At 58.1% G+C, this 22,151-nt stretch overlaps 12 protein-coding genes across 13 annotated transcripts; 5 read left to right on the plus strand and 7 right to left on the minus strand.

Moving 5' to 3' along the window:
* Positions 1-40: 40 nt before the first annotated feature.
* SDRG_15359 (hypothetical protein) lies at positions 41-581 on the minus strand (the record flags this gene model as incomplete). Its single annotated transcript, XM_008621529.1, has 2 exons — positions 41-89; positions 151-581. The coding sequence occupies 2 exons, from the start codon at positions 579-581 to the stop codon at positions 41-43; spliced, it is 480 nt and encodes a 159-aa protein (XP_008619751.1).
* A 262-nt stretch (positions 582-843) lies between these two features.
* On the minus strand, positions 844-1,681 carry SDRG_15360 (hypothetical protein). The gene has a single exon (XM_008621530.1). The coding sequence runs from the start codon at positions 1,660-1,662 to the stop codon at positions 946-948; it is 717 nt and encodes a 238-aa protein (XP_008619752.1). The 5' UTR covers positions 1,663-1,681; the 3' UTR covers positions 844-945.
* A 901-nt stretch (positions 1,682-2,582) lies between these two features.
* SDRG_15361 (hypothetical protein) lies at positions 2,583-3,492 on the plus strand. Its single transcript, XM_008621531.1, has one exon. It carries the CDS (start codon positions 2,604-2,606, stop codon positions 3,420-3,422), a length of 819 nt encoding a protein of 272 aa, XP_008619753.1. The 5' UTR covers positions 2,583-2,603; the 3' UTR covers positions 3,423-3,492.
* A 638-nt stretch (positions 3,493-4,130) lies between these two features.
* On the plus strand, positions 4,131-4,988 carry SDRG_15362 (hypothetical protein). The gene has a single exon (XM_008621532.1). It carries the CDS (start codon positions 4,137-4,139, stop codon positions 4,866-4,868), a length of 732 nt encoding a protein of 243 aa, XP_008619754.1. The 5' UTR covers positions 4,131-4,136; the 3' UTR covers positions 4,869-4,988.
* Positions 4,989-5,103: 115 nt separating this feature from the next.
* Positions 5,104-7,058, minus strand: SDRG_15363 (hypothetical protein). Its single transcript, XM_008621533.1, has one exon. The coding sequence runs from the start codon at positions 7,004-7,006 to the stop codon at positions 5,180-5,182; it is 1,827 nt and encodes a 608-aa protein (XP_008619755.1). The 5' UTR covers positions 7,007-7,058; the 3' UTR covers positions 5,104-5,179.
* A 285-nt stretch (positions 7,059-7,343) lies between these two features.
* Positions 7,344-8,236, minus strand: SDRG_15364 (hypothetical protein). The gene has a single exon (XM_008621534.1). The coding sequence runs from the start codon at positions 8,211-8,213 to the stop codon at positions 7,419-7,421; it is 795 nt and encodes a 264-aa protein (XP_008619756.1). The 5' UTR covers positions 8,214-8,236; the 3' UTR covers positions 7,344-7,418.
* A 46-nt stretch (positions 8,237-8,282) lies between these two features.
* Positions 8,283-11,864, minus strand: SDRG_15365. Of its 2 annotated transcripts, none has more exons than XM_008621535.1 (17): positions 11,817-11,864; positions 11,456-11,758; positions 11,269-11,410; positions 11,115-11,215; positions 10,617-11,069; positions 10,328-10,563; positions 9,852-10,247; positions 9,689-9,786; positions 9,495-9,645; positions 9,341-9,448; positions 9,186-9,300; positions 9,071-9,132; positions 8,830-9,017; positions 8,721-8,784; positions 8,576-8,674; positions 8,439-8,525; positions 8,283-8,392 (listed from the first exon to the last, which is right to left on the minus strand). In XM_008621535.1, exons 1-17 carry the CDS (start codon positions 11,848-11,850, stop codon positions 8,291-8,293), a joined length of 2,739 nt encoding a protein of 912 aa, XP_008619757.1. In that variant the 5' UTR covers positions 11,851-11,864; the 3' UTR covers positions 8,283-8,290. The 2 variants fall into 2 exon arrangements, with proteins under 2 accessions (XP_008619757.1, XP_008619758.1); XM_008621536.1 differs by having other exon boundaries at positions 8,576-8,653; positions 8,701-8,784; positions 11,817-11,850.
* A 360-nt stretch (positions 11,865-12,224) lies between these two features.
* Positions 12,225-13,288, plus strand: SDRG_15366 (hypothetical protein). The gene has a single exon (XM_008621537.1). The coding sequence runs from the start codon at positions 12,249-12,251 to the stop codon at positions 13,125-13,127; it is 879 nt and encodes a 292-aa protein (XP_008619759.1). The 5' UTR covers positions 12,225-12,248; the 3' UTR covers positions 13,128-13,288.
* Positions 13,161-14,208, minus strand: SDRG_15367 (hypothetical protein; the record flags this gene model as incomplete). Its single annotated transcript, XM_008621538.1, has 6 exons — positions 13,161-13,373; positions 13,424-13,482; positions 13,526-13,582; positions 13,632-13,705; positions 13,749-13,885; positions 13,929-14,208. 6 exons carry the CDS (start codon positions 14,206-14,208, stop codon positions 13,219-13,221), a joined length of 762 nt encoding a protein of 253 aa, XP_008619760.1. The 3' UTR covers positions 13,161-13,218.
* Positions 14,209-15,209: 1,001 nt separating this feature from the next.
* SDRG_15368 (hypothetical protein) lies at positions 15,210-15,570 on the plus strand (the record flags this gene model as incomplete). The annotated part of the gene is made up of 1 exon (XM_008621539.1): positions 15,210-15,570. The coding sequence occupies one exon, from the start codon at positions 15,210-15,212 to the stop codon at positions 15,534-15,536; it is 327 nt and encodes a 108-aa protein (XP_008619761.1). The 3' UTR covers positions 15,537-15,570.
* On the minus strand, positions 15,550-16,596 carry SDRG_15369 (40S ribosomal protein S3a-2). Its single transcript, XM_008621540.1, has 2 exons — positions 16,520-16,596; positions 15,550-16,438 (listed from the first exon to the last, which is right to left on the minus strand). The coding sequence occupies exons 1-2, from the start codon at positions 16,527-16,529 to the stop codon at positions 15,663-15,665; spliced, it is 786 nt and encodes a 261-aa protein (XP_008619762.1). The 5' UTR covers positions 16,530-16,596; the 3' UTR covers positions 15,550-15,662.
* Positions 16,597-20,073: 3,477 nt separating this feature from the next.
* Positions 20,074-22,125, plus strand: SDRG_15370 (TKL protein kinase). Its single transcript, XM_008621541.1, has 2 exons — positions 20,074-20,730; positions 20,780-22,125. The coding sequence occupies exons 1-2, from the start codon at positions 20,129-20,131 to the stop codon at positions 22,020-22,022; spliced, it is 1,845 nt and encodes a 614-aa protein (XP_008619763.1). The 5' UTR covers positions 20,074-20,128; the 3' UTR covers positions 22,023-22,125.
* Positions 22,126-22,151: the final 26 nt, after the last annotated feature.

Raw genomic sequence — 22,151 nt, forward strand, 5'->3', positions numbered from 1 at the left:
GCAGTCGCGTCTTCGATGGCTGCTTGAACGCACTCGGCGCTCACGATCTCGTCGGCGTTCGAGTACAAAAAGAGCTTGGGAATGTGCGCCTGCTCCACAAAGTAGCGCTGCCAGTGCAAGCCAAAGACGTTTGCCGTGCGCGTCACGTACGGGTACAAGGTCAGTTGCACCAAGAAAGCGCGCATGCCCAGCGAGAGGCCGAGCGACGGCAAGTTGCCCGCGCCCTTCCACGTCTCGAGGAGCGACTTGGTCGTCGCCCGGCTCGGCGCCGAGTCGAACACCATCGCCGGCACATGAAATGGGCGCTGGGATCCGCGCAAATGGTCTTCAAAGCAGTACCACGACCGGCACCCGCCGTTCGAAAGCATGTGCGGAATGAGCTCGAGCGACTCGGTTGGCGGCAGCAGGTCGGTTGGCGCTGTCGGGTGCACGTTGGCGCCGTCTGTGAGAAAGTCGCCTTGGCTGCTAAGGAGCACGACAGCGTCGTAGCCGAGCTGCTTGTAGAGCTCGGCGTACTTGGCCACCGGGCGGGCCTTGGCGCCCATCCAGCCGCAGACAACGACGACGCGCTTCGTGGCCATTTTGCAGTCTGGTGTTGCATCGACCATGATCCGGTGACCAATCATATCGTTTGACAGGCGAGCACGCGCTGTGATTGGCGGAATGTTGGCGCCACGTCCTTCTTGGCGAAGCCGGCCGTCGACGCGAGTTCGATTCGCGTGTAGTCATCATAAGCACCATGTTGTGCATATTGTTATCTTATACTAGTACCTCTACATGTAAAGATCACGGATGAGGCTGGCTACGCTCACCAAACGGCAACTCCAAAACGACGTCGTGACAGCGGGACGTCGAGGCGTGCGGCGATCGTACCCGCCTTGCATCTGGGGCTTCGAATTGCGCGCTGTCTCGAGTCTCAAGCAATACTCGTATTATAGCGATGCCTTAGATCAGCGCCTGCTTGAAGAAGGACGCGACCACGGACGCGTACCGCTGTGGCGCTTGCGCATAGAGCGACACGTGCTTTGCCTGCACAAATTCTTCGACGACAACTCTCGTGCCTGCGTCTTTGGCGCATGCAATCGCAGCCTGGATATGCGCGGGGGAGACAATATTGTCTTGGGGCGAGAACATGAAGAGCTTGGGCACGTGCGCTTGGTCGACCAAGTAGCGCTGCCAGTGCTCCTCGAACGCATCGTCGGAGCGCGAGAGGGTCGGGTACCACTTCATACCAATGAGCATAAGCCGCGTGGCGAGGCGCAGGCGAAGCGTCGGCAGCGCGTCGGTCGCTGGCCACGAAAAGTCGGCGGCGTCCTTGACGTTGGTGCTGGGCGCCGAGTCAAACACCATCGCGGGCACTATGTAGCGCTCGTTGGCGTCGCGGAGAGAGCGCTCGACGGCAAACCACGACCGACACCCGCCGTTCGAGAGCATGTGCGGAATGAGCTCGAGTGTGTCGGTGGGTGACTGCTTGAGCGGTGCCAACACGGTGGCGACGGCGTTGGGGTGCAGGAAGCGCGCCGGCTGGAGAAGGTCGGCGCCGCCGCTGAGCAGCACGACCGCGTCGTAGCCCAGCTGCTTGTAGAGCTCGGCGTACTTGGCGACCGGCCGCGCCTTGGCGTTGAGCCAGCCACAAACGACGACGACGCGCTTCGTGGTCATTTCGCACCTTGCCGATGCGTCAACAGTTTCAACGGACCAATCCGCGCCCGTGGTGTCAAACGGCGTGATATGATTGGTGCATTCGGATCGTACGATCTTCCATCAGTAGACGCTCTGGGCAATATTGCTCTCTCATTCTGGCGTGCAGAGATGCACGAGCATCCACGTAGTATACAAACTCTAACCAGACATGCAGCGCCTTGCCGAGCCTTGGGCGAAGGCAATCCATTTGTACATTTAGCCGAGCCACTCCATCAACTGTCAAGCGAGTGAGCTGTTCCACCGATTCTCACAACCACGTATGTGGTGCCCATCCCGATGCAGAAGCGCGCAGTCACGGGCTGCGTCACGAGCGAGCAGTCGACAAGCATCCAAGTAAGCCCACTATGTAGCAAGCAGTAGCTTTGGCGGTAGAACGTCGACTGCCAAATCAGCGCCAAGCGTTGCTCACGCGACTCTGTTTGGCTCAACTTCTGCACTGTACAGTCTCTGTCAGCGCGTGCTGCTTCCAGCGCCGGCACCTTCCGCCTTGACACCACTGCCGACTCATTCTCGGAGTGAACGAGATGCAGTGAGCGTCTACGGCAGCCTCTCGCTCTTCATATACCCGTTGTTGTCTTCGTACTCGCCCCACCTTTTGCATGCAACAAGTATCTTTTGCTCCAGAGTACAGTGTAATGACATCGGTTCCTCCTGACGGACGAGGACGGCGGCCGTTAAGGTCCCGGAATCGCGTCTACCTCGGATGCAATGCTGCGCGCGCCAGCGATATCGCCCCATATCGAAGGGCTGGGTGTGTCTGCGTCGTTGGCACCAGCTTGATCGCGTATCGCGCGTCGAGTCCGTGAGCTACAGCGCTTGGATTGCTGCCTTCAACTGTTGAAGACCCTGCCCATGGCATTTCGTAGCACAACTCAATTCGCCTCGATCCAAGCATCGCCATGTCTACCAAGAAGCGCCTCGTCGTCGTGGTCTGTGGCTGGATGGGCGGCTCGCGGCGCGCGGTCGACAAGTACGCCGCCGTGTACACGCGGCTCGGCTGCAAGGACGTTGTCGTTGTCCAAAACTCGATGCTTGACTTTTTCAAGGCAGATGTGCACGCTGCGACAGCGGCGCGGCTTCAGCAGCTCGGCGACGACTGCGCGTTCGTGCCGCATCTGCTCTCGAACGGCGGGTGCAAGTCGTGGACGTCCATCGACACGCACATGCGCAACGCCAACCATGCGTTCCACGTGCCGGCCATGGTCTTTGACTCGGCGCCGAGCCGCGGCGAGCAAGCCGCCGTCGACTTTACGTGGCGCGGTGCACGCCACCTCCGGACGTTGCGCGAGCGCCTCGCGGTGCGGCTCTCGCTGAGCGCACTCAAGTGGCTGCCGCCCTTTCGACCGGCGCACGAGCAATTCAAGGACCACTGGCGACTCTGCTTTGATACGTACAAGGCGGTGCCCAAGCTCTTCCTCTACTCGTCACGCGACACGTTTGTGGACCCGGAGAGCATCCGCACCGCGATGGCAACGGCGAACGAGAGCGCTACGATCGTCGACGCAGTCGACTTTGCGACGTCGGGGCACGTGCAACACCTCGCGACCGACCCGACGAGATATGCGCGTGCGCTTCAAGCGTTCTGCGCCAAGGCGCTGTCGCCTTCGACAGCCATCAACGACCACGTCCAGAAGAAGACGAAGGTCGTCATCCAAGCGATCGTGACCACCGACGAAGCTCCGCGCTCCCAGCGCCAGCGCCGCGCGACGGCGGCGTAGCGAGTCGTCGGAGATTGTGGTCATGTTGTCTAAATGCATAAATGCTAGTCGTATCTGCTTGTGCTTTGTGCTTCGCCGCCTGCACTTGATGAGGGGTAGGGTAGGACGCCACGGGATCGAAAGTCCAACCGCCAGCGACAACCTCCGAGCATGTGCAACCGAGTGCTGTACAAAGAAGCAAAACGAACTGGCGCGCGCCGTCGAGCAGCCTTGCCAGACGAGATACCGAAGCCCGAGTCGTTGAGCCGCAAGCGCATCCAGAGACCGCTCGGGAAGCCGCCGCTGACCATAGCCCGAGAGTCGCCAGGGTCGTATAGCAGCTACCGGTGCGACAGCGCAGAAATCGACATCCACCAATGCATAAACTGGTGCAAACAAAGGCTCGCCCAACTGTGCAACCCGACCAGATTGGCGACCAGTTCTGGTCATGCGGTCGTCTGGTGCCAAAGCACGTCGCATCCGCACTCCCGTGGTGGGCCAAGCCACAGGGACGCTGCCACGTCATCTGCATCCATGGTTCCTCGATCTCGTGTCGATACAACCGCTGGCACCACCAAACGAGCCAAAAGTGGATCGGTAGCAGATCCACAAGTCCCACGCCCATCCAGGCGGGTGCATCTCTCGGTGTTAAGAACGGTACAATCGACAGGCGACAGGGTGGCGCCAAGGGAACCGCTCAGGTGTTGAGCTGTCGACTTTTCATTTTCACTTGGCATGGCGCAGGCTCGTTCGACCGACGCCATTGGCGACAAAAACGACGTCCTCGTCCTTGTCTGCAGCTGGATGAACAGCGCGCCGCGTCACGCGGCCAAGTACGCTGCGCTCTACAACGACATCGGGTTTCGCCACACGACGATCGTGCCCAGCAGCGGCCTCGATTTTTTTCTGCCAGCGTCCTCGGTGCACGCCGAGACGGCCGCGCGCCTCTGTGATCCGACCAAAACGCTGCGGCTGCACGTGCACATCATGTCGAACGGCGGTGCGCGGTCCTGGTACTGCCTCGAGACGCATCTCCAGCGCCTCCATCAGCCGTATATCGTCACGTCCTTTGTGTTTGACTCGGCGCCGACCTTGGTTCGCGGCGGCTTTACGGACCCGACCGTGTTTGTACAGCACATTCGGAACCCGTTGGCGCGCGGCGCGCTCTACGGCGTCATGAAGGTCGTGCTCTGGAGCCTCAACGCGCTTCTGTTTGTCCTGCATCGAGACCACGTACTGGCGCTCAACTTCGAGTCGCAGATCGCCAATACAGGGGCGATCCCAAAGCTTTTTTTGTATTCGCGCGCCGACAAGCTCATCCCGCTGGCAGATTTCCAAGACGCAATGCAAGCCGCCAAGGACACTGGAGCGACGGTGCATGGCGTCGACTTTATGACGAGCCCGCATGTTGGCCACTACCAGGCGCACCCCGAGGCCTACCGCGCGGCCCTTGCTTCGTTCTTGTAACGGCGTCGTCGAATACGAGTACAAAATTGTCCTCTGCTTTTTGGATAGCGTTCAGATCCCAGCTAAATTAGCCGTGCCGAGCCTATGAAACCAAAACGTCCTGCGATTGATGATCGATCTATCCATGTATCCATCTCTTGACCCGCCAACGACTGAGCTTCTTCTGCGGCCGCATCGGGAGGCTGAAGCGACACGGCCTCGCTACCTTGCGTTCGAGGCCGTTGTCGCCCCCGAATGTCCTCGATACACATTTTTTCTTCTTCTTCTAGTGTTAGTGGTACGGGGATTTATCTACACGTTAGACCCTAGCCCTATGCGTCGACGGTCGTGTCGTAGTCGTCAAACACGACGCGGCGCGCGCGACGGGTCGGCATCTTCTTGTTTCTGTACGGCGCCTTGTGCGGATGGAGTTGTGATAGCATCGCCTTGAGCTGACGCGCTTCTTCAAACTGCTTGAGCGCTTCGAACGACCGAATCGCTGTCCAGAGCATGAGCGGGCGCGGCGCAAAGCTCACGGCTTGCGTCGACGGGTTGGTGCGGTGGCGCGCTTCCAGCTCTTGGTAGAGTTCGATGACGCGCGGGTGGTTGCCGAGGCGCCCGGCGGCAACCATACCCGCTTCCGTGATGCGGTAGCCGACTTCGTAGTTGGGATTTTCGAGCAGCTTATCGACAAAGACAACGCAGTCCTCGTACCGGTGCAAGTGCAGTAGCCAGTGCGCCGTGTGGTCCATCGCCGGGTACGAGAGCGCCCAGTGGTTATCAAACGCGTCATTGAGGAGCAGCATCACCTGCTTGAACTGGTGCTCGTCCTCGGCCTTCTCGGTCGCGTCCTCGATCGCGGCCTTGTGGCCCCAGATGAGGAGATCGCAGATGCGCTCGGCGTCCCAGCCGCCGAGGACCGCGTCGTATTTGGTAAAGAGGGCGCGTATCTCGCAGATTTGCAAGTTTTTGGTCATGCAGAGTGAAAAGAACTGCTGGCGCCGGAGCGCCTGCAGAAGGCCCACGCCGTGCGTCTGCATCAAGTCGACCATCTCCGTCGCGCCTTTCAAGTCGGCGTCTTCGACATGGCGGTTGAGGAGGTCTTTCAGCAGCCGCGCCTTGAAGTCTGGCTGCGAGTGCGGGAGCGCGAGGAGGTCGCGGAGAATCGACGTCGCGTCCGACTTGTAGTTGAGTTTCCAGAGATTTTGCAAAAGCACTTCGTATTGAAACTCGTGTCGACCGGAGATCGCGCCATACGACTTGTTGGCGTCCCAGACGCGGCGCGCGCGGCCCCACACGGACTTGGCCATTGTCGGACTCTTCTGCGACGCATGCGTGGCCGCCAGAATCAGAATTTGTCCCAAGAGCGACGTCGAGACAGGGTACGACGCCGACGTCGCGGCCTCGGCGAGCTCGAGCGACGTGAGCGGATGGACGGTCGTGTCGCGGAGCGCGGTCGAGAGGATGTGAAAGTACGCGGCACCCTGCGGCGAGAAGCCCGCCGCTTGCATCGCGTTGGCGACAAACTGGGCGCGCGCCCAGTCTTTCGTGTGCCCGCAGGCCGTGAGCACGGCGGTGAAGATCGCCGACGAGAGCGGTAGCCGGAGGTAGTGCCAGTCGGCAAAGGCTGCGACCGTGTGCGCAAACTTCTTTTGCCGGTTGAGCGCGATGACGTAGAGCAGGCGCATCTCGTTGGATACGTCGTGCACCATGGCGGCGTCCATGTACAGCTCGACGACCTGCTCGTACGCAAAGCGAGCTGCGTGCGCCTCCATGGCCCAGCGGTAGCTCTCGATCGACTTGGTGGGCAGCGCCGCAAACAGCGAGAGTGCGTCGTCGTAGCGGTGCGCTTGCACATGCGCGACCATTTGCGCACTAACATCGCCGTCACGAGGCATTGCTACGCCGGCCGGCAGGCGGCGCGGTGCCACGATCAGTTCGAACTCGCTTGGGGCCTTCTTCGCCTTGGCCGGCCTGCTCTTGAGCTGCCGCGGCGATGTCGCATCGTTCGACATGGCCTTCTTCGCCTTGGCTGGCTTGATCTTGAGCTGTCGCAGCGGCGGTGTCGCATCGTCCGACATGCACCGGAGCGCTCCCACGTGGCTCGTCGTCAAGACCGGCGCCCATCGGCGCGGGACCGACACCAAGCTGCGCAGCATGGTTGATGGATTCGGCCTTGTGCACCAATGATATGCTATCCGGATAACCAAGCCGCCCGAGTCTAAATGCACGCGTCCTTAGCTGTCCAGGCGCATCGATGCCAGCGCCATGCACGATTGCACCAAGTGATAAACACAACGATCGAGAGCACCAATACTATCCATCTATCTATCTATCCATCTATCTACATAGCTAGTAGCTATATGTATCCAGCAAGAATCCTTCGACCCATGCTCCTCGAGCGAAAACCGCTACTGCTTGTAAGCCTTCATAGTACAGCGTCCGAGAGACGCGGCAGTTCGGTTATCATAGCAGCCGACTAGTAGAAAGCTAGTAGGAAGCGACTCACTCTAAATTGCGCCGTTGAAAAATGATATGGGAGCACGGTGAGATTTAGTCGACTAGAGGTATCTACTTGGACTGCGTCGCAGGTCGCTGGCGGCAGAGCGCGGCAAGCTCCTTCAAGCGAGCGCTATACGGCACTGCATTCGTTGCTCTGAGCTCGTGGAGAAGGGAGCGTCCGGCGCTGTACTTGCGCAGGCCCACGAGCGCCTCCAGGTGCGCCATGTGAAAGGCCGGGAGCTGTTGCAGACTCTCCTTGTGCTTGGTCGCGAGCATACCAATAACGGTTTCGTACTGCTCGTAGCGCACGAGCTCGGCAAGAAGCGCCGCAATGGCGTCGATCGGCAACTCGAGGAGCGTCTCGGACCAAAGCAGCCAGAACTCGATGGCCGCCGCCGCTTGGCCTTGGGCCACGAGATGCACGAGCACGTCTTGCAGAGGCAGCTCCTGTGTCGGTGACAGTAGCGCCTTGTGGTTCTCGAGATACCACTGCAGCGCCGACGGCAGGTCCTTCGCGTGCTCCCGAAAGTAGCTGCGCGAGAAGACGCGCATCGCTGGCGCCGTTGCGAGCACATCGTTCTCGTGCATCAGCTCCACGAGCGTCTTGGCGCGGGCGACATCGCGCGCCATCGAGAGCCGCAAGAGCACGTCCGAGACGACTCCGAGGTCGTCGTCGTTGGTGGTGGTCTGGAGTACGCTCTGCGCCATCTGCAAGCGCTCCGCCGCTAGAAGATCGATGGGCGAGCAATCATCCACACTGAAAGCGCTCTGAAGAGAAATGGCTGTCGCATGGAGAAAGCGACGGCGCAGCGCTGGGCGGCCAGCCACAAGCCGCAGGCATCGTCCACTCGTTCGCGCCAGCATGCCAAAAAGTCGGTCTGGTGAGCTATCCGGACTGTACGGATACCAGTACCATCGACGGAAAATGTGTCAACGCGATCTTATTGGGAAATGCAAGTGCAATGCGCGGTGTCTGCTGCTACTCGTCGGACGAGGAGGCGTCGTCGTGGGACATGGCGAGGCCGTGGTCTTGGTGCAAGATCCTATGCAGAGAGCTCAGTATCCTGCGCGGACTGGCGCAAGAAACACCGACTCGTGCAGCCGCGTCCACTGGGTCGCCATGGCGTCGGGCAAAGGCGGCGCGCTCTTGGTATCCAGGATCGTCGCCATCGATCGCTACGCAGATGGCATGCATGAAAAGCGATGCGACAAGCGATGTGACGTACATGCTGCATGATGTAGTGGGCGCCAAGTGCGTTGACGGCCTTGGTCGAAACGAGGAACCGCTCAAAGCCCGACTCGTCCTGGTCCAGCGATAGCATCGTCTTCAAGATACAAAGTCACACCATACCCTTTTCCAGAGCTTCGTACCGGCTGGCGATCCGACGCGGCAATCGCAGTCGACACAAAGTGCAGCGTGTCCTCGGGGCAGTGACTGTACATGGGATACGGTCTTTCTTTTTGCACAAGTCCGTCGTACCTCATCAGAGTGATGACATTGGCCGTGAACTGACTCGTCGAGGCCGTGAACGCTTGGACATGGGCTTCAACCACTTGTTTCTCAGAGGTCGAACAGTCGGAGAGCGAGTGCAGCTCTGTCAGCGAGCAAAAGTCATTCAGGGTGCAGCAAGCCAGCAACGAGAAGTGCGTACCCAGCACGACCCAGATCTAGTACAGAGGCCTGTGGCTACATGTTTGGGCGATAATCTATCGCTATATACCTTGGTGAAGACGGTCTGGTGCTCTGCGAGTTTGTAGGCGTACATCTGCGCTAACCCGTCGTCTGCAACGCAACACGTTAGCTATCGGAAAAAGAGCTGCGAACAACCAACATACCCAGAAAGATGGCAAGCGGCGCTACACAAAGCCCCGTGCTGGTATCCAATACGAGGCCCAACGGGCTGTCGAGGGGTCGGGGAACCAATTGTCTGCCTTGGGCCGAGACGTGCTCCTATCCAAGCCTCAGTCATTGCTTCGACATGGCGTTGTACTCGGTATGGAAAATCCTCGGCGCACAGGAGCACAATCGGCTGTTCGCGCACGGGCGACCCGCAGCGCTCACGTTCGTTCTTCTCGGGTGTGAAATCGTTTGAGATTTCCTACACTTGTTTGACGAAAAACTGCGGGTTTATGGAGAGAATTTACCGGGGAAGGCGCCACAAGCTGCAGCATCGAGTGTAGCGTCGACATGTGGGACTTTCGGAGCGTCTTTTGGTATACTTCGCTGGAGAGGCAAGCTTCCAAGAGCATGACCCCGCCCGAGACGCCGTGCTCTTGCAAAACGTGCCACAAAAGCCTACGGCAGAGTCGATTTCAATTCCCAATAGCATTTCTCGTACCGGAGGGTGTGCAGGTAAATCAACTCGCCAAGGTTGTGACACCGCTCCATGATGTCGGGGCTTCGGCGCGCTCCAAGAACGTCCACCTTGGCCAATTCCTATGGTAGTTATAAATTATAGACGCAGTTTTGAAGCACAGGCCCGCCTGTTGCTGGGTGAGAACCATCGCCTCGAGCGTGGACAAGGCGAGGTGCTCCAAGGCCGACTTGGTCTTTGTTTCTTGGTACCGAAACTGACCGCACTTGACAAGCTTCCAGATGACGGGTCGAGCCGCGTGCAGCACAAACGTTTGGAGCGATGTGAGCAGTTCTTCGCTGCTCGACGGTGAGGAATCATCACTGACGCCTTGTTCGTCATCGCCCAAGTTCACGAGGCCGATCGTTGTCTCATGCTCGTCCTGCAGCTTGTACGCGATGGCTTTGCTGCTCTTCGGACGCTTCGCCGCTCGGGAGTAATCACCGCGGTCGTCTGTCTGCGATCGTTTCAACGTGCTGGCAATGTGCTCGTCCGTTGCGCTTATCGTCGGCGCATCCAGCTCTTCTGTGAACTCGTGTGCGTCCTACAAGTCCTCATCAGCATCAAAGCCCATGGACGTGAAGTTCGTACGGAAAAGAGTCGTTCGTTGAAGTAACATGGCACCTTGGACCAGACCATGGGCAATTCCATGGCAACGATGGTCGGGCAAATGATGACATCAGTTGGCGTCATGGCTTGATGCAGCATCGCCCTTGCTTGGAGGGCCTCTGACGGAACCATCAAAGTCGCTTTGAGGCGTGGCACTTCCAGTTGCTGGACGACCACCGTGTCGGACTTGGTCGCCGAGGCTTCCGGCGCAATATCGCACCAATGATTCTTCAAGTGCGCTGGCCATGCATCTTCGACGAATACGATCTTATACATAGCCGTAAAAGACAGGATAGTAGCGTACCAAAGAGGCTTGGCGGGTGGGCAGACACGTGGAACTGATCGCAGTCAAGAATGGCCTTGCGATAGTGCGCATCGGCTCTGCTTGCCGCGGGTGCCGAGCCAATGATGCTATACATGGCCAGCGGATCGTCGGCCGACTGAAATCGTAGAGCGTCGTCATCCTCGGAAGCACCGTCGGGCCCTCCTGGTGCTACATCAAGGCCGTCGACAGCGGGATTTGGTCGTCGCTCGACCGGGACCGTATGCAGCGCGTCGACCATAGCATTGAGGCTTTGGGGCACCATGTCCAGGAGGCACGGAATCGATAGCTTGGAGTTGGACATGCGAGAGGTGTAGATGTTGCGGATGATCTCGAGCGGATACGCTTCCTCGCACAATATGGCGTTGTCCGATGCAAGCGCAAGCGGTTCGTCCAAGCTGCAGATCTCAATGACGTCGTCGTCGTCATTGGACTCTACAAGCTACACCATGAGGCCACGCGCTAGAGAGAAGCTGGTACGCGGAAAGGCGTCGAGCTCGGAGGTCGAAGGCGTGGTGCAGACGACGTGCTGCGAGGTATCGACCAAGGCGCTCCAGCAGCACGCATCCTCATGCCACGCGCTAACGTCGTGGAAATACATTAGCCCGACCTTTCACATGAAGTAGCGTGGTACAAGTCAATGTCGCCAAGACCATTTGCGACTGCATAGGCCAGGATGTCGCCGTCTCTTGATGGTGTGCATGGTTTGGCGCCGTCCATGGGGGAAGCCCATCGTAATTCGATCTCTTCGAGGGGGTCTTCATCATCTTGTGCTTCTAGAGTCCAATATGCATCGCTTCTCGGTCTGAATCTCGCAATACCGCTTCCGTCAAGCTCTTCGTTGCCACTGCGCTGGAGTGGTATGCACAGGGCCTCAACAGGCCGCTGCATCGTGTCTTCATGCGTTGGGAAGCGCTGATCCGTCGTCTCGAAGAGCCATGGAGCTCTCGTAGAGCTCGCCGGACGGTCAGCGACAAGCGCTCGCCACAGTTCGTCCAAGGCTGCGTGATGATCGTCTTCCTTGCTGGTGTAGTCGACGTCGAACGGCGTCTCTTCCCGGAGCTTCATGCTCTCGATCGTCGCCAAGCGCTTCTTCCGCGCAGCTAGCGCTTCCTCTTCGTACCCTTCAAGAAGCATCATGTTAGCTTCTTCCTCGGCTCCATGAGACGCAGGGGGAGCTACGCCGGAAGGCTGCGCGGTCCGTCGGGAAGAACATGCTGCTCCCGCTGGGATCTTGTCTTGTGATTACAATGGCCTATCAGCGCGCTTCTCGCCTTAAAATGCCCAAAATGCAGCCAATCCTGCCTCCCATTCGACTTATTTTAACCAATCCAATTGATCTAAACTCAGATCTTTCATTTTGTCCTATCCTGTCGCAGCGTTCCCAAATTCAACAAGGGGTCCAATCAAATGCCATTACCAGCTCCATTTCAGCCAATGCGTGCACACCCCTCAAGATGGACATCGCGTCATGCGAAAAAAGGAGTCTGGCCAATCCAAGGGCTGGAACGACAGATTTAATGAAAATAGCCAATCGTATCGCGTGTAGAAGCATCCTTTTTGTCCAATGCAACGCCCACTTGCACATATCGTGATCTTCGCCATCCCAACCGCATGAAGCTGGACGTCTTCCGCCACCTCTGGGGCATCAACCCCTCCAAGGATGTCAAGACGAACCTTCGCGTTGTTCAAGTGCTCAAGGAGCTCGGCTACTCAGGGGTCGAGGCCAGCCTTAGCGCGATCCAGGCGCACGGCGGCCCCGCTTTTCTCGACGAGCTGGCAGCGCACGACATGAAGCTCATCGTTGGCATCTACTCGGGCTGGACGGACTACGAGCCGGCTGCATGGGAGGACAAGAGCGTCAAGGCGCACCTCCAGCAGTTTGAGGACGAGATCAAACAAGCCCATGCGCTCAGCCTCCGCCCAGTCCTCCTTAACGCCCACGCCGGCGCAGACCACTGGAACGACGCCACGTGCCACGAGTTCTTTACGGCCGCGCGGAGCATTGCTCATGACATTCCGATCGCGCACGAGACGCACCGCGGTCGTATTCTCTGGAACCCGTGGCGCACGCTCGATATGCTGCGCGCGTACCCGGAGCTGCGGCTCACCATGGACTTTTCGCACTGGGTCCTCGGGGCCGAGCGCCTCCTCGACTCGCGCTGGGACGCTGCGTGGCTCGAGACCGTCTTGCCACACGTCGCCCACATCCACGGGCGTATTGGGTCGGACGAAGCGCCGCAGGTGACGGACCCGACCGACCCACATGTCGCGGAGAGCGTCGAGCGCTTTGACCGACTCTTTGCGAATATCTGGACGTGCCAGGCCAAGGCCGGCATCCCCATCTCAACGTTTACACCCGAATATGGGCCGTCGCCGTACACTCCCATGGCGCCGTTCACAGGGGCACCGCTGAGCAACGTCTGGGAGGTATGCAACCGCGAGACGAAGCGCCAGCAAGCTCGGTTCGAGGCGACGATGACAGCCTTGTAGCCCACCGTATTGTCAAAAGTTCTACGATGAGTACGCTGCTCGTACAGTGGGGTACCAAGTGCCTGAGGATTAAAATATACAACGTTTGCACCTACGGTGCCGGCTCGGCAGGCGTCGCAGCGACCGTCGGTGTCGGCGGCTCTTGCGTCGCGACCTTTTGCTTCTTCTTGCCTTCAGCAGACGCAGTGCCTTGGCGCTTCTTGGGCTCGTCTGCCCCTTCCGGCCGAATGTGGATGTAGCGCAGCTCTATGGCCATGGTTGGAGTCCACCGGACGACATGGCAGCCTGTACAGTACCTCCGGCGGGTGAAACGCTCACACGCTTGAAGCACGAGTTGGGGCACTCAAAGTAGGACCTACGCTTCGTTAGCCACGGCTGCAAGAGAAATGGCTACGTACTTGACAAGCGTCGTCAAGTTTTGCCGTCCGCCGACCTCGTAATCTATGTCCTTGAAGCTACAGGATATGGTATCGTCCGCAAGAATTCAGTAGCTTAGATAGGTACCAGTTGTAGACGGCGTCGACCGCTTCATCAACGCTCAAACCCGCCGTCTTGGACGGGTTCGCCTTCTCAAAGGCCTATGCTTGCAACGATAGCATCAATGGCACTTCACCGACGTACCTTCTGAATGAGCTTGAGACCTGACATGATTGTCGTCGAGGGCTTGACCGCGGGCAAAAAGTAGATGCGAGCGCCACCAATGCGCAATGGCATCTTGGGCGTGAGCACGACGACCTCCTTTTGCTCGATTCGCTTGCCTATGCTGGACGATGAAGTTTCGCCGAGATGCTCACGCTGTACCGCCAGCGTGCATGCCATTCTTTCCCAAGCACGTAAGCTCAAAGCAACTGCGCTCCGCGTTCCAGTCGATTGACGCATGTTGGCGAGACACGGACATGAGGTCACCAAGGCCAATGCGCCCCGCGGCCTGGCCCGCCTGCGCGCCACGGCCAAACTCGACGGGCAGCTGCGTGATGAAGGCCTCGAACGACTGTTCCTCGTTGATCATACCCTGGAGCTTGGCGTAGGCCAACGGTGGGCGGGCCGCAAGGAAGTCCTTCTCGATCCGCTTCTCGTCCATCGTTAATTGGAATTTTACACAATATAGTGTCATCGTGTTGAAATAGTGTTGCATACGAAGTAGTCAAATAGTGTCAATCTCAGTGGCTTGCAAAGCTTGTGGCATCGCCTGCTCACCTCGAGAGGCGCAGTGCAACCACAATGCTGCATCGTATCGTCACGGCGCGCGCTTGATTCTATCGATACCTCAGATACCGATTTGCTTCAGAGCTTAATTTAGCCACCTGCAGCAACCGCACCGTCAACGTCAACCACATTGCGATTTTCGTGCAGCATGCAACCATGGTCTTGCCTCGCCTTGGCGTGGGGTGCAGCCTCTCAATTCACAGGTCTTGTTATGGCCGAGGAGGTATTTAGCCTCAGTGGAAGCAGCTCGGGCTTTGGCAGTACGGTCCAACGCTCTGAGTCCATCCCGCTTCACAGAACTCTATAGGTGGTGTTGGCACAGCGACACCCGCAGCAACGACAACGCTCGCGCTGGGTACTATGAGAAAGCCTGAACGACTGTGGTCTCTGATCTTTTTGCACTGTAGGTACTACGCCACACTGTACGCTGAGGCTCACCTTCGTGCCACCATCGGTAGAAACTACAGCGTCCCTCCAAGGATCCTCACGTAAGCTGCTGCTCGTGGCTCATGTTATCATGGCTTGCTAGCAGCTGCCGACAATAGCACGACGCCAATGACCAATACGACCTCCCGTACGAACGTCAGCACAGGAATGATCTGACGATGATCTCGGTAGCCTGGCCAACACGTGTACACAGCGCAGCGACTCGGAAGCTGACAAGCCCATTGTAGCAACCGAGCTTCCAACCATCTCGATACCAACTACTCCTGCGACGTCCGCGCCGGGTTCCATGCATCCCTCGCCGGTCCCAGGCGCTACCCAGTTGACCGAGTTGCCATCACCGCTTCCAAGCACGACAAGTACAAACTGCAACAAGTCAGCGTCAGTCTTCATATTGCGTGCCTTGTAGACTGGACTCCCGCACCCGCACCCATGGCACCGAGTCCCACGTCGCCACGTAAGCTCGGCATGTTCCACCTCCACAACACGGCCGCGTCTACCGTAGCGGCGGCGTTGGCGGTCACGACGGTGCCCAAGACGACCCCGAGCCACGACCCACCGCTACCGATTGGCGCCATGATCGGCATCGCCGTCGGTGTCCTCTTCGGCACGGCCGGTGCGATCGTTGCCGTGCGCTATGGCATCATGTACCTCGAGTACCGTCGGTACTTGGCGTCGAATGAGATGGACGAGCGACTGGAACCTTTGCTGGAGAGCGAGGACCATGCCATTATGGTGTACAAGGTAGACACAACGTAAATGGTACAAGTGATATAGCCTATCTGAATATCGCGTTTGGCTGTTGAGTTGTCTTCCATTAATTTGCCTTTAAGAAGACTACATCGTCGGAGATTTCGCTCGGTAGACGTGGTTGGTAGAGGTCGCTTACAAGCGGCCACCCGTGCCGGCCATCGACTGGACGAGGAGGTCCTCGTCGCGGACGACCTTGGCGCCCTTCTCCTCGGCACCTTCCTCATGGAGTTCCATAAGCTTGGTGACGTCGAACTTGGGCTTCTTCAAGACCTTCATCTTGCGGACGAAGCAGTTCTGGAGCGGGAAGATGCCCTGGCACGCCTTCTCGACTTCCTTGCCGATGATCTCGGGGATGAACTTGAGGTAGAGGTCCTTCAAGTCGCACTTGCTGGCCTGCTCCGTCATGATCGTCGTCATCTTCTTGCGGATGGCGCGGATCTGGGCGGTCTGGGCGTAGCACGTCTTCTTGATCTGGTTGGGGCGCTTCTTGGTGAACGCGATGCAGAAGAGGCGGATGGTGTAGCCATCGGTCGTCTTGACATCGACGAACGCCTCGATGAGCGTCTGCCACTTCTTGATGAGCGAGCAGATTTTGTCGCGCGTGAAGTCCATGCCGTGGAAGCCCGTGACCACTTGCGTGCCCTGGACGTCCTCGCAGCAGAGACGGATCTTGCGGAAGCTCTGGTCCTCGTCCTTGTTGAGGTCCGCGAGGCAGACTTCAAAGACGCGGCCCTTGAGGCCCTCCGAGGCGATCTTCGTGCCCGACGTGCGGTTCACGAGCGTCTTGCCGATCGTGCGCTGCTGGAAGATGCCCGGGACGCGGATGTCGTACCAGTCCTTGCGGGTGAAGGGGTCGACGGCCTTCTTCTTGCCACCCTTCTTACCCTTGGTCAATCTCTTGTTCTTGCCTACTCATGCGCATGAGCTCGTCATCCTCATGGAGGCGCCGTCGTCCTCGGCCGAGGATCGACGCTGCTTGTTGTACTTACCCACAGCCATGATGCGATATGATTCAAACTTTCAAAGGCGAAATGAACACGCGACCCGATGGTTGGTCCAAAACCCCCTTATTCATCACTGGTTCTCACGCTGGGTTCATACCTCCCAGGTGTTCATTGCAGAGAGGGAAAGCGATGAAATTCGCTTTATTATTATGCACCCTCTGACGTGCCCACTGCATACAAACCCAAGACAATACCGTATTCTAGACACGTGTGAAACAACCTATTTTATTACAACGCGCACCTGCCCACCTTTGGGCACGGCCAATCAAAAACACTGGTGGTGTACGGATAAAATGGCGGCCAAGCCGGATAAACGCAATAGGATGATGATGGCCGCGGTGCGGCGCCGGCCACGGTGCCCAGCGAGAGGAGACCCTGGCGACGACGTCGACATGGCGGCTGTTGCCGCAACCACAAGCCATGGATTCAATGCGCAAGGCCATAAGCGCTGCCAACATCCAGCAAGCGAGAGGCAACGACGCAGTAGATGCGCCGGAGGTGACGGCGATCAAGATGCGCAACATGCATCGCGCGCATGAACAGCGCTGTCTGGCGACTTGGTAGCTTGCTCAGTGCGTGGAGCAGTGTCAGCTAGGCTCACGAGATGCGACGACACGATACTGCGTCATCACTGTCGACTTCTATACTGTGGCGATGCTGAAGGAGATGCGAGATGCGAGTTGGCTATGGCCCATAGAGACGAGCCGCATTGCTCGAACGAAAGACGTAGATGTGGCGACTAGCGTGCTGTGATGCAGGCAGCTGGAAGAGGAGCGTAAACGGCGGTCTGGCGAGGAATGACGAGAACGGCCAAGGCGTGGTTGTGCGTCGTACTTGTGCTGACTTGGTTATGTTTGCAGCAACATTGGCCACTATAGACTCACATCGCTACAGTGTATGAGTTGTGCTGGTGTAGCAGAGTAGAGACGAGCTCCCATTTCCTTGTGTCCCAGCAAGAAGAGTACAAGTGCACGAAAAGCCTCGAGTTTCCAGGATTCGAGGACCGACGACATCCAACTGGACGTCTATGTGCACGAGTTTGATTGCGTAAGTCATCGAGATCGCCGTCGACACGAGCGCAACGGATGAGCGCGAAGTGCAAAGTGGTGGCGACAAGAGCTGTCGCTACTCATCCGAGTCGCGGAGCAACGGGTGTTTTCCTCTCGCCACATCGAGCTGGTTCCCTCTTGAGTACATGCCCACGTGCCACCGCACCTCGACTCGACGTTTTGTGCTTCTAGCACCACCAACGGGTGCAGGTGCCTGTCGCGCACGGCAAGAAGACGATATAGAATAGGATATAGAAGGGGATCCTTCGGATGGAATCAGCAGAACCTTTTCATTCCACGATTTAGCGGTTTCTACGAAGAATGGAACCAACCTTTTGATGTTGTTCTTGAATACGCCGACCTGTCAGAAGTCAGCTCGAGTGACGGGCAACGACGGCAACTGGCAACTGTTGGCATGCAACTCGAAACCAAAGTACGACGCCCATTCGTGCTGGTCCATGCGCTTGGTATCTCTCAACTCTCAACATCGCACTTGCGTATTCGCCATTACTTGCCCTTTGGCCATCGATTGCGAGCGATAGAACAGAGGTGCCTTTGCGTTTGGCGGTTGGTGCACTAGACAAGGAGTGTTTATCCTGCGGTCGATCTCGTGTCGTTTAGCTCATACAGTATGGTTCCTCTTGCTTCTTGTGCGACCAACGTTTTTACGACAGCTTCGCGCGCCACGAGATGCCAAAGCTGCGGGCTGCTGTTGTGGCCATCTTCGTGCATTGAGCATCCAGCCGGCCCGCGGTGTTGATTTAGGAATGTGGCAAATATACGTCGTGGCTACGTATGTTGTCGTGGCGAGTCTTACATGTGCGGTGTCCAGGTCGCCCATTTTCCCAGCAAAGAGTCGAGGAGGTGGGAGAAGTGGCGGGAAAACCTCGCAGCAGTCGCTCTCTGCACGATTGGATTTGGCGCCGTCATAATTTGAAATCCATTGACCAATGAGATGGCTAATTTTAAATATTTCAGCCAATCACAAAACGACGCGCCAATTGGCTTGTGGGTCGAACCTCCGTGTCGTCCATCGGCTCACGATATACACGTACTAAGCTCCCAATGGTAGTGAGCTACGCAGCATTTCAGTGAAGACTGTCAATTCAGCCCCGCCAGTTTGCCGCGATCGCTACGTGGCGGGTCCCGTGCACTCGGTTGCGGTCACTCTATAGACTGTTTCGGTGTGGCGATTTCGGAGGCAGGACCACGGCGCTGTACGAGCGTTCGTAGCTCTCGAGAGTTCGAGGTAGCTTAGATCGCAACCGTTGCTAGGCTTTATCTCCGAGCCCAAGACCCCGACAATGGCTACGCTCAACGATTCAGCCACCACGTTCAGCCGACGATGAAGATATCTGCCGAAGACGTCGACGGATGCCGTGTTATAACCCAACAACGGCCCTTTAAGAAGCACCGAGTCTTCATCGCACTCCTTGCTCGGGCAATAATCTAGAGCTCAATCTAGTGCATACACTAAGACTATAGTCTGCATGCTAACAGCAGCACCGGGAGAGACGAGCAACGGGCTGCACTTGGTCTTGTAGACGACTGCATCTGAAAAACATAACATTTCTTGGCGGCTAATTCGCACGAACTAACGAGTTGGCCTTTCGTAAGCCGCCGCAGTGTATACTATAGTCATGTCCATCTCAACAGTCGACTGAGCAAAGAAGAGCAAACGAAGGGATTCCCGTTGCTCAATTGCCTGGAGAAACAAATGACTCGTTTCGTCGAGTGGAATCGTCGATGCATGCCGGAGCACGAAACATTAGCTGGTCGTCACCGTCAAAATCACCCCAAGGAGCCTCTGCTCTTGGACCACAGAAAGCATCCTCAATCATCGAAATTGGCAAGCCTGCAACTTCAAGTTGCGTACTTCTAGTCCACTGGCGCCGGGTTACCAGCTCATCGGCGCCACCGACTTGGCGGCTGTAGCTAGTAGGCAATTGATCCTTGGTTAGGCCAAGTATTTTTGTTCCCTTGGGTTAGGACGACGTGCCAATCAAGCAAAAGTCTACCGATCGCGGCGTCTGCACTCGGGGCTCAATCACGGTGCCAGTAGCCGCTGTCAGGGCAGTCCAGAGCGCCACCGTGCAGCGAATGAGGCGTGGGCAGTGGAGGCAGCCGCGTTCGGTCGGCCCAACGAGCGCGTGCAAGAACACCCAGAAGAACACCCCCCAATGACACCATCTGTCGCTGTAGCCAACAGTGTTTGTATACACTGTACCGATCCTGTGGCGTGCACTCAGACGCATCGGGAAGCACTGCAGTATCAATAGCAGACTCGCAAACATACTGAGATGAATGCATCGACACCCTCGGTCTTTTTTACGCTTGCGTGAGGGCCTGAGACGCTACCATAGGTATAATAGCGATGTCGCCAAGCCATCCAGTGTACGGCGGCCCATACACTGTACGCTGGCCAGACCAGGATTCCCTGACCAGCTGGTGCCGATCGTGCGCTGGCAAATGATCGCAAACGGGATCGATCGACGATCGTCAGTGGCTTGCTCACTTGAGCTTACGCCACGAAGGACGCAGAAGGATGAAGTTTGTCGTCACGTGCGAGTGGTGCAACGAAGAGAACGAGCTCAAGGCCTCGCTCTGTGCGCACTGCGGTGAAGAGATGCCGTCGGCAGAAGAGCGACTCGACCAGCTCCACATGTCTGCCGCGGACGCCGCCGCCATCACGAAGCTCCACGACGACAACGCAGCGCTTGCGGCAGAAGTCGCTAAGCTCGAGGGGGAGATCGCTGCGTTGAAACGAGTGTCAGACATTGGCGGTGGCGCGTTGAACGACCCCGGTTTCAAAGCCGCGCACCAGCAACTCGAAGCCAAGTACGAAAAGCTGTTCAACGAGCTCGAAGAAGAGCGGAAGAAGCTCGAGCAAGACCGGGCGAACGTGCTCACTCTCCAGTCGACGCCGTACCTTGATGCCAACGCGGTCGACATCGTGGACGAACAGCCGTTGTGGCGTGGCGAGCTCTTCATCTTGCACAAGGTCACCCTCAAGAACCGTGTCAACGGCAAGGTCGTGACGTTGGTGCGCAAGAGCCTTGACCCGTCCGTCGTCGAGGTCCTTCGCCGCAAAGGCGAGCTCGAAAATACGCTCGAGAAGGTCAAGCGCTCGTTTGCGATTTTGCGCCGGTGCGTCCATCGTTTGATCTCGTATATGGCCGCTAAGATCGTATCGTAGGCTGGACGGTGGGCGCGACTCGCTCATCAAGGTCGTCGGCGCTTCGGGGCTCGACTACACGAGCGAGAACCCCGTGATTTACATGCCGTACATGCCTCGTGGCAGCCTCCGCCATCTGTTGGAGAAGACGCCTGCCGTGGATGCCATGCCGTGGCCGACGCGCCTCGACGTGGCGTTCACGATCGCCCGCGGCCTCTACGAGCTCCACGCGATCGACCGCATCCACCGCGACGTCAACACGTTCCACGTGCTCGTGCATGACCTCCACCGCGTCGTGCTCACGGGCTTTAGCCACGTGCGCCAGCCGTCGCTCGGTACCATGACGGGCAACGTTGGCGACGTGCGCTGGGCCGCCCCAGAGACGATGCAGAGAGAGCACGCCCGCTACTCGGAGAAGGCCGACATCTTCTCGTTCGGGAAGGTCCTCGAGGAGCTGGCGACGCACGCGCTTCCGTACTCGTCCTTTCTCCATGGCGACAAGGTCATCTCGGAGCACTCGCTGGAGCAGCGTCTCGCCAACGTCACGCTCGACGACCCGATCTTGCAGCACAACCTCGACCCCTCGACGCCGGCGTACTACGCGGCGATCGTCCAGCAGTGCCTCGCGCTCGAGCCGTCGTCACGCCCGACGATCCTCACCATTCTCGACGCGCTGCGCCGCGAAGTCGAACAGTACCTCTTCCCGATGCAGCCGCCGGTGACCGAGCCGATGCACGTCCAGGTCGAGGTGCAGCGAGCCAAGGGCCTCCGCGGGACAGGTACGCGCCACATGGAGGTGCAGTGCCACGTGAGCCTCGGTCGCGATCAATCACGCACGGAATTCTCCGAGGAGCGCGGGAGCAGCCCGACGTGGCACCACCTCATGGACTTCCGACCGCAAGAGCCAGAAGTCATGACGCTCGAGGCGCGCGTGTACCAACGACTGGACAACCAGATCGATCAAATCGGTATCTGCACCGTGCCCCTCCAGACGCATCTGCCACACGGAGACGAGCTGACCGACGACGACTGGGTCGTCGAGCTCGAAGCGCCGTTGTTCAAGAACGGTGCTCGCCGTGGCGAGCTCTTCCTCAAGGTGACGTTCGCGGGCGAGGGTCGACTCCGGTGGCGCAACCAGTACTTTGACCGCGTTAAGTACATTGACAACTCGATCAAGAACGAACGCGATCCGGTGCGTGCGGCCCAAGCAATGGTCATCCGCGAAATGTACGCGTCATTGCCTTCCAACAGTCGAGACGAGTAGCTCTAGACACTTCAACTAGTAGTCGTATATAGTAATAGTACCTGTACAGACTTGTTGGCATCGGCGCGTAGTAGCCGCGTGGCAACTGATAGCAAAGCTCGTGCAAGGTGCGTTCGAATTTTACGCCAC

This window comes from Saprolegnia diclina, assembly GCF_000281045.1.
Source record: "Saprolegnia diclina VS20 unplaced genomic scaffold supercont1.89, whole genome shotgun sequence".
Classification (NCBI taxonomy): domain Eukaryota; phylum Oomycota; class Saprolegniomycetes; order Saprolegniales; family Saprolegniaceae; genus Saprolegnia; species Saprolegnia diclina.